The sequence below is a fragment of the Apis florea genome, unplaced genomic scaffold, assembly GCF_048593485.1.
Source record: "Apis florea isolate Af1SG1 unplaced genomic scaffold, ASM4859348v1 contig_3758_pilon, whole genome shotgun sequence".
In the NCBI taxonomy this organism is placed as follows: domain Eukaryota; kingdom Metazoa; phylum Arthropoda; class Insecta; order Hymenoptera; family Apidae; genus Apis; species Apis florea.
The window spans coordinates 354,007-372,608 of NW_028256839.1; the positions used below are offsets into that span (position 1 = coordinate 354,007).

Here is an 18,602-nt window from a genome sequence, read left to right on the forward strand (position 1 = left end):
AATATAACTATACATGCACTAATTATTTTCATATTTAACAAAAATAAAACATATTTATATTATATATCTCAATAATTAACATTATCAAACTATTATATTTTTATCTACAGTCGATCAATATTTCAGTTTATTCTCCAATAAATAAATATTATAATAGTCAAAATAATATTAGAAAAATTAAATAAATTAAATATAATTATGATTTTTGTATTATAGATATAAAAAATTTAATGAATTAATTTATTATATTTATTATAAATTATATATATATATATTGTAATAATAATTAAATTAATTTAAATAAATAAATTTTGAACTTTTAAGAATGCATTCTGTTTATAATTATATTATATGTAATTGTTCATAATTGTATGTGTAATTTTATTAAATATAATTTTCAGTTAAAGTTCATTTTTAAAAATTATTAATTTCTTATCTATTTTTTTTATCTGTCAATGAATAAAATTCAAATTTACCAATTTTGAAAATTTATGATAAATTTATGATAAAATTATAAATATTTTAACATAATTTTGATTTCCTTTTGAGTGAAATATTTTAAAAGATAGAGTTAATAAAACTACAACAATCTTAGACATTGTAAATTCAGCCTAAACTAAAAGTTAATTTCAATATATAAAAATTTAATTAGTAATTAATATCGCATTTAGAATGTACACAAAAGATTGAATTAGCTACAATTCCACCAATGAATTGGCTGTTCCTTGTCATGAATGAAGTATAAACATAAACGATTCTATGGTTTCATCTTATGAAATTTCATATCATATAAAATAAATTACCGACTGCATAAAAAATCAAAACGTTTAGTATGCCCTCTACAATTTAAAGCGGTGAGTATATGAATTATATTCAATTCAATCATTGAAGTTGGTAAAGAAAACAAAGATAAAAATATAATTTTAAATATACTTATAGTTGTATCTATATGTATCATCCATATATGTATGTACTCTATGTATTATATTATATAAATTAAAAAATTTGATCAAAAATAAGATTTGTATATTAATTTTATTAAATAAAATTATTTAACATTTATTTATTAATTAAAAAAAAATTTATGCTCATTTTTTTGCTATGGTATAATGAAAACATTATCAAATTTGTTTTATAAAAATTTGTTTCTTATAATAATTTATTTAATATAATTTTATTAGAATATTTTTAATTATATAATCGAAAATTATATATTTATTCTCTAATTAAAAATTATCTAATTATTCTTTTTAAAAGTTTATCCTCAAAATACTAATTTCAATGATTTTTTAATATATTGTAAAAATTAATATTTTAAACAATTTTTTTCTGTACATATAATTATCGATCAGTTTCCGAAATATTTGCAAAAAAAGATTACTTTTTTGTAGAATTTTGGTTATATGTATACATTCGTAGCAATATATTTGTCAGCATTTGACTGCCACTTATAAATTATTTTGTCAATTTATTTTATGCATATAAACAAATTAGTGCATCGACAATATTGTTACTGCATTGGCTACACGAGAAATAATCAACACCAATCGTTTCAATAAAAAAATCAATGATGATATCACGAAAGTAACGAGAAAAATAATATTTTAATTTTCTATATAATAATATAGAATAATATAGCGTTCACTAATTATTAATATTTATATTATTTGTAATTATTTATATTAATAAATTTATATAATCCATTATATAATAAATTGTTATATTTTAACATTTTTTTTTAATTTAATTTTACTATTTTAGTTTTTATTGCAGTAATTGCAGTACAAATATCTTTAGATTCTTGTGAAAGACTATGATATAATGATATAAATATATATATATATATAATAATGTCTTTATTAATGATAATTAAATAATTGATTGTAACTAACAGACAATTGTTTTCAAAAAGACGATCATTTTATAATTAGTCAATTATGTATTTCGGTTCTTTTAATAGCAAAAATATTTAAACATTAATTTAAAGAAAAATTAAATTCTTATAATTTTGATTTTTTTTATAAAAATATTTATATGATAATATTTTTATCATATTTTTACGATTTTATTGAGGAAATATAACTAAATATAATATAATAAAAATGTTTTTAAATTGATAATAATAATAATATTATGACTTTATATATAAATATCTCATCATATTTATTTTCTTTGATTCATTATTATTCTTTTCCTTTCATTATCATTTGCTCTCTCTAAATTGTATATTTTTTTCTTTGTCATGTAAAAAAAAAATCGAATAACTTCTAAAAAAATTTACAAACTAATGTTCGAATTACGATAGCAAACGAAACTGTAAAACTTAATTGCTTCATTAACACAACAAACCATTAACAAATATTGTTTTTATAATTGATAGAGATTAATTCTGTAGTATTATTTATGCAAGCATCATTATATATATATATATCTTCTTTAGACTTTGTACATCGTTTCTTATTTTAAAAACTATGCTTGTTTGAAAAACAATGTGAAACATCTATTATGTTGTTTTTTAAATCTTCTTATTTATAAGTAATTTTACAGGAAAATTGTTGTTTGAGAATTTGAATAAATTTCTAGTTTATTGATATATTTAGTAATGAAATTTGCGATTTCTCTTTTATTTAAATGCTGAGATCATAATATAATTCATTTATGAAATTGATATGATGCGTTTTAGTTTAAATTTTAAACTGAAATATTTCTATGTTTGAACTGCAATAATTAATATAACGTTACAAATTTCGAAGATTTAAAAAATATAACTTAAAACTTTTATAATTATTCACAATAAATAATTATTTCTATATCAATTAAAATAGCCGAAATTATAATAAATGTTAATATCATTTTTAATATTATTTGTTGTAATTTCAATTACAACAAAGATTATTTTACGTTTAATTTTTAGCTTTCGGTAGATCAAATTCAGTTTTTAGATTTAATCTATGACCCATCATAATTCATGAAAAACTAGCTTTTTAATCGATCCATTATACATTTTGGACGCCGTTGCAAAATGTATAAAACGAATAAATAAATAGTATTATCTTTGCTTTATAAGGGCATATATGTATAGACAAAATTTTATAATAATAATAAAATTAAAACAATTTTTTTATAAATATTTCAAAAAGGAAACGAAATAACTTTTCTGCAATTTCATCCAAAATTGATGTCATAAAATTTATTCAATCAAAATTAAAATAATAAAATAAAATAAATTAATCCAATCAAGATGACACTTAGTTATACATAACCACTTGGTATATAATATCATATAAATTTCAATTATTTTAAATATTTGATCAAATATTAAAAATATTTTATTTAAGAAAATGTACTCAATTTTTAATTAATAAAATTAATTTTTTAAATTAATAGATAACTATAAAGAGTCCTTAAGTTATTGTATGTAAAAAATTATATTTTTTAGATTAATATTTTCAAAAAAAAAAAACTTATTTTTGCAATTATAATATATTAAATTCGAGATAAGTATATAAAAAAATTAAAAACATATTTTTTATATAAAATCATCGTTTCAGCCAATTCTTTTATAATAATTTCTAAATATAAGAATATATACATTTTAATATGAAATTTTATACTATGTTTAAGTATACAAGACTATCCATTGTAAATTTTATTTGTAATTTCATATTAAAATGTAATTTTAATTCTAGCCACTACGAATATTGCAGTCTTATTCTGCGTTGAATCGATAATATTGGAAGTGACATTCAAATGATAAAGCAGCTCTACAGTCTTCAAATCATAGGATAAAAAAATGCATTATATATTATGTTATAAGAGATCTTATATCTAGCTTGTAATTTCATCTATTTTATATCTCTGCACCTATACTTCATTATTATTATTATAAACTTCATTTATAATATTTGCTGACTCGTTGTATTACATATGTCAAATTTGTATATATTAATAATACACATTTTTAAAGATATATAACTCTATTTATAAACTCTTGATAAATACAAAACATAGATAAAAACTTAATGATTCTCTAAAATGAACTTCAATTATAAATAGTTGTTTAGAAAATGTAATGTTTACATGATGACCAACATGTGGTAATTTAACTATATCGGTATAAACGAATATTGGTCATATCAATTAGATAAAATATATAATGGATAATATAGAAATCTTCAATTATAATAATAAAAAAAAAAAGAAAATAAAAAATAAAAATAATAAAAATTAATAAAATTCTTAATTTAAATATTATAAAAATTAATATAAATATTATGTATACATTTATATTTTTTACTAAATAAAATACATATATATTTACTTTCAAAGAAAAATACGATAAAGACGCACAAAGATTAACGTCGATAAGTAAATTAAATTAATTATAGTAAAAATCAGTCAATTCTTAATAAAATAATGTTAATTCTATTCATATTGATTCGGAGTTAATAATAAAATACTATTGTTTTAAAAAGAAAAAATAATAATATCATTTTCATATAAATTAATATTTTTTATAATTTAAAAAATAAAAAAATGATCATAAAATATTTCTACTATAATGATAAAAATATTTCTATTTTCTGATAAAAGTAACTTTAGATAAAAAAAATACAGGGTTTCTATTGCAATGAATGACAAAAACAAAATTCAATGAATAATGTCTCCAAATCATACTGTATTATTCGCAAGATATTCGCTCTATCTATAGTACAGAAAACGTTTAACACTAAAAATCGATAAATTATATTTTTTATTCTTTTAGCGATCATTCCGAATCAATAAATTCAGTCAGACACAGTCTCTCATTCTTTCTCTCTTGCTTTCTTTCATTCTCGAGATCACTCGTTTTTTTAATCGTTCCTCATGTCTGTATATATGCATGTAGAACGAAATGAATGTGCACGCACATGTATACAATACACGAGGATATGTGTACTCTATACATATATATACACACACATATAAAAATGAATAACAAAATTTTTTCTTTGAAATCTCACGCGTTCATTATTAATTCATACGATATTAATTCTTTCGTTTTTTTCCTTTTTTTTTATTTATACACATATACATGTTTATATACTTTTGCATGTATGCATACATATGTTTACATGTACATATGTATCATGTATTACATAATAATATAATATACTATGTCGCATATAAAAAACAATTACTTATGATAGAATACAAGATTGTTTCACAATATATATATATATATTTATATATATATTAACTATATATACATATACGTATATATATATATATATTTATAGTTATTTATTGATTTGATAGTTATTAATTGATTTATTTAATTTTTTTCTTCAGCTTTTCAATTTAATTGAGTGTTTCTTTTGAATCTTCATCGTAGTTGTTAATATTATTATTATATTATATTTTGTTATATCTTTCTTATTCCATTTTCTACTATTCTTTTTTATATAAACTTTTATAATCGTTCCCTCTTTTCATAGCCAAAGATCCTTCTTTCGTTCACTTATTAATAATTATTAAAATTTATTATCGATTTAAGTAAAGTCCTTATGTGTATCTTTTGTTTCCCTTTTTGTAATGTTAAAAAAAATTTTAGTGCAATTCTAATTTTAACGAAATAATTAATTTTGTTTCAATATCGAAAAATATAAATTAAATTAAGAAATGACAAATTAAGAAATTCTATATAATTTTTATTATAAAATGTCATCTTTATTGAATTGTGTTAATCGATTTAAGTATACAACCTATGCATTCGAGAGAACAACCATTTTAATTTAGATCTAAGTTTTAACATTATGTTAAGTATAAAAATTTTCAACAATTTTTCGCAAACTTAAATTTAAAATGACTTATTGACTCTAAATTAAATTTTATTTTCATACAATTAAACAATTGTTTTGAAAATGCTATCAAATGCTGAAATATTATTCTTTTCTATTCAAAAATAATTTTTGTTAAAGTATTGAATTACTGATACTTTTTTAATATTTTAACACAAAATATTTTAATTAAATTAACTGTTAAAAAGAAATATATAAAATACCGCATATTTTACAACGTTCTATGTAATTATACAACTTTTATTAATTTTCACTGTATAACTGCCATAGTTTTCGATACTTACAATCATTCAGGATCATATATTTCTTCATTTCTATTTTCTTTTTTTTATTGATTTTGCTCGACAATTTAACATACTTTTCTTCGTTATTTTTATTTTTCTTTTTTTATAAAGTATCTCTTGTAATCACATGGTACATATCACTAATACACAATTTTTTTCTTGCTCCTTTTCTTTTACTTATCCAATCGAACCTAAGACGAGTAAAATCGAAACGAAAATACTTAACGATCATTAATCGGTTATTACAATTCGGAACTATTAATAAATATTTATAAGGCAATTAAAGAAGAGAAAAAAAACGAATAAAAAAAAGAAAAGAAAATGATTTAAAGTTTTGGATTATTACTTCTTCACGCATTAGTTTCTTTCTTGTTATGAAAATTAGATAAAAATAAAACGATCATCGAACCGGAAACGTGATTCTTATACCATTTCTAATCTTAATTTACAATAATGAAAAGATAATCGAAGAATATTCTTTTTTTATTTGTATATTATTTTTTATGTATGACTTTTATGTTTTCTTTCTTCTTTTCTCCTTTTTTTTTTTACATATTTTTTTTATTTTCATTAAAAGCTAACAATTGATACAAAAATCGACTCGTTGATGATACGATTAAAAAGGCTATCAGGATAATCGATGAAGAATTAATTAATCGTACTTATGTTGACGAAGCTCTTTTCTCGTTAAACTTTCTTGATAAAAAAGGAATGCTACTCTGTCGTCAACAGTTATGCGAAAGGAAATACAATATTAAAAATTTCGTAAAAAAAAAAAGTTAAATATTAATAAAAATAATAGAATGAACAATGGGGCAATGCATTAAGAATAAAATTCATTTAGAAATACAATATTTGTGAATATTAAATGGAATTAAAATTTTTTAATTAATATTTCAATCAAACATTTATAAGTGACGTAACTGATATAATAAAGATTTAGTCTAAAATTTTAGAAAATTAGATTTAATTGAATAGTACAAGAGCAACAAATGTGATATCAAACGACAAAAAATTGAAATAAAATGTCAAAATAGAGGAAATCAAATGAATGAGATTAGAAACCCACCTGGAGATTCTCATTGTCTAATGATCATAAATTAGATGAAAATACAAAAGCACATCCCATTGCAAAAAACAACTCGGAAACTTGATGGCGATCAATTATGAGAACGAAGGAAAAATATCAAAATGATGATGAATTATAGGGCTAAAAAGAGAAAACGAGAAAAGGGTCGTCTTGGCAGGTGTAGATATCCTCCTCAAGTTTATTCGCATTCTCATCACTAAGTTTCCTTTATCTTCAATTATCAATGCCTTCAGAATCATCTTATAGTCAAAAAAATCTCACTTCCAACTTCGAAAGTGTATTTATATTATTCTTAAGTTTCTTAACTATCAACGCCATCTAATTCTTTGACTCTTTTTATTATTTATCATCCTTTTCCTATCATCATTCATGATCTTTAAGATCGATTTTTCTATACTTCAATTCATTATATATCAGTTTTCATATTTTGGCTCTAGAAAACTGAAATTATGTCTATACAATGATCCTTGAATAATCATTGAAGTTAACAATCATTCTTATTTTCATTCTCTTTGCTGTAACATCGAGTACTTTTGATAGGTCTTGTATATGTGTATTATATTATACTCTTGTGTATCAATGTAAGATTGAGCTAGAGAGCCAATTGCTAAACTCTAGCTAAAGAGGCACGCGATGTCGCGAAGTTGTTGCTGCAAAAATATAATCTGCTCCACGTTCCGTCTCCACATCCTAAAACAAAAAAAAAAAATAATATAAATATACGTATTTCTGATATAATTTGAAACTATATTCAATTTTTCCGATATAAATTAGTTATAAATTTTTCATTAGCATATAATTATAAGAAATTAAATGTATTTAACCATATAATTTTCACTTTATGAAAAATATTTGATATCAGAGCGATCCCAGCTAAATGTGAAATTATTTTTTATTATTTCATATCATCATATTATTTATTATTTACATCTTATGATTCAATATCAAATGAAATAAAATTTTAATTGATAATAATAATTAAAATCAAATAGACAAATATTAAAAACTAATTTTACTATATATACTTACATCAACAGGAATTGATGTTTAATTTATTAAAGAATGAATTTGAAGATGATTTGTAAGATTCAGATTTTTAATAATTTAATTATTTTATTTAAAATAATTTGATAGAGATTAAATGTGAAATAAATCAGTTTTTAAAATTTAAGAAAAATAGTTAATATGAACAATTAAAATAAAGATATTATTATTTATATATATATGTTGAATAAAAATATTTTTTTTATAATATTATAAAAAATACTAAAATAAATTTAATTAAAACTAAGTAAACTACATCGTTTAAATTTATGAATTGAAAAATAGAAAAAAAATTATAGATTCCAGATATTTATTATTTTTTAGTATATCTTGAAATTTAAATTATTTTACATAATTTATATTTTTTATTTATATTTTCTTATCATACATAGTAAATTTATTAAATTAAATAATTTTTTTCTAAATTAAAAAGTATGCATTCAAGTGATGATGATGATGATATTGAAAAATATATAGAAATTAAAATTGATTAATTTGTCTTTTGAGAAACCCATTAATGATTCGATTTTTTTTGCTTTAGAATATTAAATTTTACTTTAATTTATTTTTATAAAATATTAAAATTTATATTTGCAATCACATTTTTATCTTTTTTATAAATTTAAAAATTAAATATGAAAGATTAATCAATATAGTAGTTTTTTAATAAATAAATAAATAGTTTATAAACAAGTATAAACAGTTTATAAACAAAATAATTTAGTTTATAAACAAAAATAAAAACAATGATGGATTTTGCATTCATATATTAATATATTCGTGCGACTCTAAAAAATTTAAAGACTAAAACAAACATAAACAATTCTAAAAGTTATTAATAAAAATATCAGTTAAGACTTTTATTTATTAGATTTTTATTTATTAGATATAAAATAATATAAATAATTTATGTTAGATGAAACAAAATAGAGAGAATATAAAACCTCACAATGTGAAGAAATTAAATCTATCTACATTTTGATTTATTTAATACAAACTTAAGTTATTTGTAACTTAATAAATAAACCTTAATTGATATTTTTATTATTTACTTTTATTTTATATAACATTTTGTTTTAGTTAGAATCGATCCTTTAAAATATCTCACGAATATATTTAATTTGAAAAAGCTAATATTATTCATTTAAATACTATATCATAATTAATTTTCAAATGAATAATAACTTTCAATTTTCAAAAATATAGCCAAATTTCGATATTGAAAAAAGATAATGTAAACATAAATCCAAAAACTTTTCCTTTTCAAAATATAAACATATCGAATAACATAGAAAATTAATTTCTTAAAATTTATTTAATCAAATTATTAAAAATAATTTCCATTTATAATGATATAATCTTTTTATCATTCAAAATTCTTAAAATTATTGAAAACGTCCGAAAATACCGAATCACATACAATATGATTTTTTTAATTTCATCAAATAATTTCAATAATCATCTGTTATTAACAAGCTAAACTTTGTAAATATTTCATCATATTTAATCTGTATTCAATCTGAGAAGTTGATTTAACTATTAAACATTTTAAAATTAAATATTAAATATAGAAACTGATTTATTACAATATAAGATATCAATATTAAAATAATTTGTTTTTCAGTAATTTATGAAATATTATATATATATAATAAATAATATCTTTAATATTAATATAAAAACATTCATGAAAAAACAATTTTATGAAATTTTATGGAAAATATTTATAAAAAACTATGGTTAATATAAACATTGACAATATAGCATCATTATTACATTAATAATAGTTTCAATATACTTATATAACAATGAATTTGAAAATTTCATTCATATAAATATTCATTCATTTATATTCATATTATAATTTAAAACGAAAAATCACATTTTTTCAAAAAATATTTATATTAATTAAGCAAAAATTATTCTTTTCTATTTTTTTAATGTGTAATATATTCTGATTTATTTATTAATAAATTATATTATTATGTAATAATATTATCATTAGATATATATTTTATTATATTATTATTATTATATTATTATATTATATTATATTATATTATATTATATTATATTATATTATATTATATTATATTATTGTATTGTATTATATTATATTACATTGTATTATATTATATTATATTGTATTATATTATATTATATTATTATATTATATTATATTATATTATATCATTATTGTACGTAAAAAGATCTAGTCTAGAAATCATTGATTTTCATAAATTCATATTTATTTATTAAAATTTTGTTAGAAATGATTTTATTTTATTAAAATTAAATTTATTAATATCTATTAATACTATTTTTATTTTAATATTCAAATATAAATATTTATAGAGAGAGTTATTATATGTTATCTACGATAACATATTTATTAAAGTATTTCTATTGTTATAATATATTATTTCTGTTGTTATAATATATTATATTGTTATATTATATTATTCTTTTTTTGTTTTTTTTTTACATAAAATTTAAAAAAATATAATTTTAATTTCTAATATGTAGGTATATAATAATGATTTCGTTTTGTAACAGAAAAATTATTTTATTTTCATCAATATAACAAACTATAACACAATAAAAAAGCAAAATCAAAATCTTAAAAATTTTTTATCTTTAATCAAAATAATAATTAATAAGAATAATTTGAACATTTTAACTAATTGATAATTCATAAAAAAATTGTTTTAACTTATTTAAATTTAGTTTTTTTCTAATACTCGTTTAGAAAAGTTAAATGTAAATGTAATGATTAATATGAAATTAAAAAACTAATAAAATAAATAAAATTTAAAACTTAATCGTTAAAATATACTTTAAACTATCTTTTATATAATAAGTATTGTAAAAATTAATAAAAAATTATATAACAAAATATAGATGAAATTTTGAAAAAAGCATTCACAATTTCTTATAATCAGTTAATTATATGATAATTAATAAAAAATATATATAATACTATATAAATAAAATATTAGAAAAAAACTAGAAATATATAATTTTGAAAATATAACATAATGTTTCAAAATTCATTCTTTAATGTTGAATATTGGAATAACTTTATTTATACGAATTAAAAATTTCTCACAATCAAAATTTACTAACTGATACAATTTCTTCAAGAGAAAAAAATTTCATAAAGCATTTAATTACAAAATTATATTTATATTATATTTATATTGTATTGCATTATTATCGCAGGTACAGAGATAAAACTAATTCATGTAAAAAAATTTCATATTTATATATTTTAATTTCTAATTGCAACTATGCACTTATGAATATAGAAAATTAAAAAAAAAATGCAATTTTGATTTCTCTTACATATAAAAATATAAAATAATACTACATTAAAGTATTAAAAGATTTAATAAGACAATATTGTATTTTAAAACCTCATAAAATTTTAGAAAAATATATATAAAGTCAAATATGTGACAATTATATTAGAAGAATTAAAAACTAGATTACATAATGATCTCAACTAAAGAGCCATGCACTCTTTCATTCTCATTACAAGATGGATATAAATGATCATAAATTATGTGGATGATTAAATGAATCATTATCTATAAAGGGAATAAAAATTATACAAATATGCAAAAATCTTCTTATCGGTTAAGAATTTAGGGATAATTGATACATTAAAAATATTAATTCAGTAATTTTCACAAATCATCACATATGATAAAATTACATGATTTATAATTATAATCAGCTTCTTTTCATATACACATAATAATAACAATGTCAATTATAACAATTTACAAACATAAATTTATTATTGTCATTCAAAAACTTTATTACAAAACTTCAAGAAACAAAACATAGTAGATTGTTATTTGAATCAATTTAATCAACAAGAAATAATATTAATAGTATTTTAATAGTAATTTTTAGAGATCATTAAAAAAACGTCATTAAAAAACATAATATCCATTTTTTAACATCTGCATTATTTTGTAAGACATTGAAGCTGTTATATGAACTACATCTATTTATTTTTTTTCTTTTACAACATAATGCTATGATATGTTAAAAGATGGATGCAACGTTCATTTTTTTTTTTTTTATGTATTTTAATGTTTGAATGTTGTATGAAAACTGTGTCTTAATTACAAAAGAAAATTGTAATAAAATAAAAAAGATATCATGTTCAATAAAATATCACAAATTGTTTGCAAAAACCATCACAAAAAATAAAGAATCAATTCAATTAGAAAACATGACAGAATAAGAATGAAAATAAAATAAGATAAAAATCAGTGAAAAGAACTGATTTTTGAAATGATCAAAATCAGATCAATGATCGAAAATCAAAATGCTTTATTCAATTTACAGAGAACAAATATTCTATTATCAGCAAAAATAAAATAAATAAAATTAAACATTTGTATAAACTATAATATATGATCCTCTTCTTATTACAAAGATACTGATTTTATTATATTAAAAATGACTTCTGCTTCATTTTTTCTTTTTTCTCGATGATATAGAATTATAAGACTACAAACCGCGATTATGTTATAGGGCAATTTCTATAACATATGATAATGCGGGTATCAACTATCCCCAGCTTCTCCTAATCGATGCGTAATGTACGCATAAGAAAATTACTAACCAAACTCGAGCCGGCAGAAGAAGCAGACGTGGCAGCAGGGGTAGGCATCGTCAATATTGAATGATATTGTCTACGACCGCGAAACCGCATGCCCCAAGACCAGCATGAGACATCAATCGTACCAGTTCTCTTGCATGAGACGCGGCCACTTCCAAAGGTGGTCGTCGGGGTAAATTACTCGATTCTAAAAGTATATGATTTTCCATATTATTATAAAATATAAATATAAAATAAAATATAGAATGTTTTTCAATTATAAAATTAGATTATTTAAAGAAATAAAAATAATATATACATATATTTTTTTTCTTAAAAATAGTATGTAAATAAATATGAATATTCAACTATTGATGAAAAAATTAAAGAATTTTTGTAAGAATTTTATATTTTCAAATATTACTATATTATTAATATATTCACTATAAAATTCACTATATTTTGAAATTATAAATCTTATAATTTAAATCATAATTATATTTAAATATAGGTATATATGTTAGTATATATGTTATGTTTTCTAAATGTTAATAAATATATAGTAATAAAAATTTATAGTTATATAAACTACAAAATACAAACAAGATAGACTACTTGAAAAAATATCTTTTTTTATTTTAGATAATATTGAAATATTTTTAAAAATAAAAATTAATTAATTCGAAACAATATATAATTTGTTTCTTTCTTAATTATAATATGCCAGTAATTTGTTATCTATGAGAAATATTAATCTATTTTTAACAAAAAAATTATTAGTTTAATTGAAATTTTTTAAAATTTATTATATGAAAGACATATTATAAGAAAACATGAACAAAGGAGTATTAATATTATTCACATGTTATTTATATTACAAGATTATAATCCTTTTTGCAATATTATAATTTTTAATCAAAATATTGTTTAATATTTAACAGTAAAGTAAATATTGTAAATGATAAAATTATTTCAATGAATTACTCGTGAAAAATTATTATTCTTCATTTTTAAAAAATTATATAATTTCAAGAAGGAAACAAAATTGAATATATATCCAATTATTATTGTATTTATATTAAATCTATTTATATTAAATGAAATATTTTTTTTATAATTTTACTAGTCTTTTAAGATAAAAATGGATAAAATATAATCCAACAAGAAAATAAATTATAATAAAATAATATTATAATAAATATTTTAATAAATATTTTTTATTATAATATAATAAAAATAGAATGATCATATCTATAGTCTAATAAAATAGTTAAATTATTACTATAAAATATTTATATTCATATAGATTACAAAATATATAGAAAAATAATTTGATAAAATAATTAATATAAATTATATAATAATATTTGAATATAAATTGAAAATTATAGACTAAATGTAATACAATATAATCAAATTAAAAGAATTGATAGTAAATTAATAGAAATTGATTATTATTAATAAAAATTTTAAATTGTGAATAATCAAATAGTTTTTTAGAATTTAAAAAACCGAAAAATTAGAAATAAAATAATCAAATAATTTCATATATGATTAAAATAATAGAACTTAAAAATTACAAAAATATTAAATTAAAAACATTAGAAAATAATAGATAAAATATAAATAATAATAAGATATTCAAATTAGAATGATTGAATGATAATTCAATAAAATAATTTTATTTAATAAAATAAATAATTATTAAGATCTAAGTAAGAAATCATTTCATCAGAAGATTTATTATAATTTGAATTTTATTATTAAAAAATTTATTATAAAAAAATTATTAAAAAATTGATTAATTAGAAATAAAAATATGAATATCAAATTAATTTAATATAAAAAATATTTATTTAAATATAATTTTACTTTTTTACTCAACATATTTTTTACTCAAACATATAACAGTAAATAATTGCTATCTTATAAAATTTCAAAATTTCAATATTCATCAGTATTGCTATCCTAAATAAAAAATAAAAAAGTAAACAAATTATTTGATATTTATTTTTTAAATTTAATTAATAATTATATTTTTGATTAAATATTTTTATTTATATTTAATTTCATTTTAAAAATTGTAATATATTGTAATAAAATGTAAATTTTTAAATTTTAAACCATGAAAACAATAATTAAATAAATATAAGCAATAATTTTGCAAATAATCTCATAATTTTATTTTATTTTATTATATAATCCCTCTTTTTCTTCTATGTTATATAAATATAATATGCAAATAAGTATTACAGTGATGCGCTTACCGAGTATGGCAGAATTAAGTCTTGCACAAACAGTTTCCCTTTGTTGAGGATCGAGTTGCCAACCAACTGGTGAATTCCATGGATTTGCATAAGCTAGAAGGCTGAATGCATCTTGAAGCATCTTTTTATTGCTTTCATTTTTTCCGTGTTGTTGTCGCAAATGTATCGATTGGGAATATAATTGTCTTCCAAATTCCAACATCTTTTCAATTGCCTGTTTATCACCGCCACAAAGTTGTTTCTTGTTATTCTTATTTGATATATTCTCCATATTACAATTACCATTTTGTTGTTGAATTTGACTAACATTGTTGGTTTCTAGTGACATATCAAAATTTATTTTAGAAATCATTCTAAAATTATATTTTAAATAATATTAAAAATTTCTATTTAAAATTATTTATTATAATAAATAAATATTTCACAAATAATTGAATATTTATATCATCATTTATCAAATAATATTCTAGATAAATATAAATTCTTAAAAATTCTTATAATTGTTAAAATAGAAGGATAAATAAAATATTATAGAGATTTTTTTGATTTATTAATGAAGGAAATGAAAACATTGATTAAATTTAAAAGTCGTATATATTTAGAATAATATCTTTTTATTTAATTCTTTTCTCTTTGAATCATTAATTAATTTAATTTGAAATAAGTATTCAAATTAGAAGAGAAATAAATACTGTTACAAATAACAAACGCATTGTTTAAAAGAATTATTTTGTGAAGTTTCAGATTATTCTAGAGAGTTCTTATTCTATCTCGATTTCTCGAAGAATTTATCACTTCTTAATTTTTTCTAACAATTTAATAAACGCGATTAATAAAAAATAACTCAATAATATCTCACCCATGTCGACATCTTCTCCATTTTGACATTTGTATCCATTAGTATTCAAATCATTATTTTGATAACCATTTTCAGTATTATTTTTCATGCCATTTATGACATTTTCTTCCATATCTACATCATTTTCAATTTGTCCATTAACTAATTGTTGTTCGGTAGAACCATTCATAGCGTTGTTCATATTCATTTCCTCAATATTGCTATTCACTGAGGATTTCGTATAAGCCTTCGTAGACTGTATAACACTAGTTTGATTAATATTGGAATTTTGAGTAATTTCGGAATCACTACCATTCACCATTTCAACAAATTGTCGACACTTAAGAGCAAAAAGAAGATTTGGATCTCGTTCGAGGAGACCTGGATACAGTCGACTTGTTAATTCTATTGCTTCCCCCATTCTGCCTGCCAATACCAATTTCAAAATTTCTGTAATAAAAGACGTTATATATATTATATATAATATTTTATATATATAATTAATAATATATAAAAATACATAATATATATAATTATTTTGATAATTTTTAATAAAATAGAATTTTTTATTTTTTTAAATTATTTTGTATTATAAAATTTTAGTATAATTAATTTTTAAAATGTATTAAATATATTTTTAAAATATATTTTACTTATTATGTCACAATAAATTTATTCTATTAAATAGTTTTAATAACAAATATTCAATTCATTAGTTCAATGCAATTATTTTCTTAATTACATAAATTGATAAAAAATATCGAAAATGATTATTATATACTTACTTTGTCTATTTTTAATGGAATTAAGATCTTCTTCAAATCCTTGACCAGTACTATTGGCAAATGCCTCGGCAGTAGCACAATAACCGTGATGGACTAAATATGTTGACACCATTCTGAAAAAATAAAAAATAAATAATAAAAAATGTCTAAAATTTATTACATAAGAAACAATAAAAATTTTTCAAATAAAAAATTATTTTTTTTATTTTTTTTTATTGTATGTATTCGAAATAATAAAAATTTTTATTTGAATTATTTTAATTATCTTTTTAAAAGAACTGATCACAAAATTCAATTGAAAATATAAATAATTTATTAAAGCATCGTTTATCCAATATATCCAATATATACATTTTTTATATATATATATATATATATATATATATATATATATATATATATATATAAAAGAATGTAATAAAATTGAGTAATCAGCTAAATGATTTATTTAAACAAAAATAAATAAAATTTATTTTAATAGAACTTCTTAATATTAGATTTACAAAAATGAATTTCTCAAACAATAACATGTAAAACAGTATTAAAATATGAAAATATCCATATATTACAATTTAGAAATCGAACAATCTTGATATTAATTTATTGTATTGAATTAGTAAAGATATTTATATTTATTTATAATAATAAATTTTATATGTAAATGAAAATATGTTAGTTAATAGAATTTTTATAATAAAAAAATATAATAAATTTTATATTCAAATGAAAATGTGCTAATTAATAATTGAGAAGAATGTAATATTTCATCACGATCATTGTACACATAATGATTTAATTCAAAGATTTTCTGTTTCAAATTGAAAATCTTAAAAAAAATTTAAATATATGTGAAAATATAGTTCATAAAAACTTCTGGAAATCATTGAAAAAATATGTGATTTATATAATTTCAAACAATTACAAATTTATTAGAATTTAACAACAATAAGAATAAATATATTTATATTATTATGTAAATCTAGAATTTCCTAGATAATGCTTTAAAAATAAAATAAAATGATTATAATAGATATATTAATAATATATCAAATCTTAAATTATATTACATATACAATTATATTATTTGTTCGAAATATAATATGAAACCAAGTCAGATAATTCTTTTTATTGCAGATAAATAAAGAAATATATATATGTAATGTTAAAACATTTCTTATCTTATCTTTAATTATAATAAATATATTTATATATTTATTTTTCATTTCTGATAAATACATTACAATTTGTGAAAAAAAAAATTATGATTTACTTAAAAGAAATTTCTTTCAATTCAGGATTTAAAAAAATTATGAAATTCTGAGAATATATTTAGGTTTAATATATAAAGAAATTTCTTTCAATTCAAGATTTTAAAAAAATATGAAATTTTGAGAATATATTTAGGTTTAATATATAAAATGTCTCAAAATGTTGAACAAATGGCAAATTTGGGACATATAGAACATCTTTGAAAGATCGATTTTAAAAATGAAAACAAACAAAATTTACTATACAAAAATATTAATTGAAGCTTATTTATTAACAATATAAGTTTGTGTTAAATAAAACAAGACGATGAAACAAGATAACGCGATAATATAACGAAGATAAATCTATTTTAATCATCTAATATAAACTTAAATTATAACTTAATAAATAAACTTGAATTGACATTTTTGTTTATTATAATAGATATTAATTTTTATATTTTTTTTGATTCCCAAAAAATATTCCATGAATATGTTAACATTATACTATTAACATTATATGATTATCTGAACATCTTCCACTTATGGGAAATAAGTGGAATATAAAATATATATATATATATAATTA

General features: G+C 18.4%; 1 protein-coding gene across 2 annotated transcripts in view; it reads right to left on the reverse strand.

Moving 5' to 3' along the window:
* Positions 1-5,687: 5,687 nt before the first annotated feature.
* The window catches only part of RanBPM (Ran-binding protein M), a 31,249-nt gene continuing 18,334 nt past the window's right edge, over positions 5,688-18,602 (reverse strand). Inside the window, exons 4-9 of one of the 2 annotated variants that reach the window (XM_086915034.1) lie at positions 16,767-16,879; positions 16,003-16,431; positions 15,144-15,461; positions 12,901-13,084; positions 7,194-7,904; positions 5,688-6,315 (exon numbers count right to left, since the gene is read on the reverse strand). In XM_086915034.1, coding sequence (XP_086771160.1) covers positions 12,951-13,084; positions 15,144-15,461; positions 16,003-16,431; positions 16,767-16,879 — 994 coding nt within the window. In that variant the 3' untranslated portion in view covers positions 5,688-6,315; positions 7,194-7,904; positions 12,901-12,950. Of the gene's footprint in view, positions 7,905-12,900; positions 13,085-15,143; positions 15,462-16,002; positions 16,432-16,766; positions 16,880-18,602 lie in introns of both variants that reach the window. The other variant, XM_086915035.1, reaches the window with a different exon arrangement.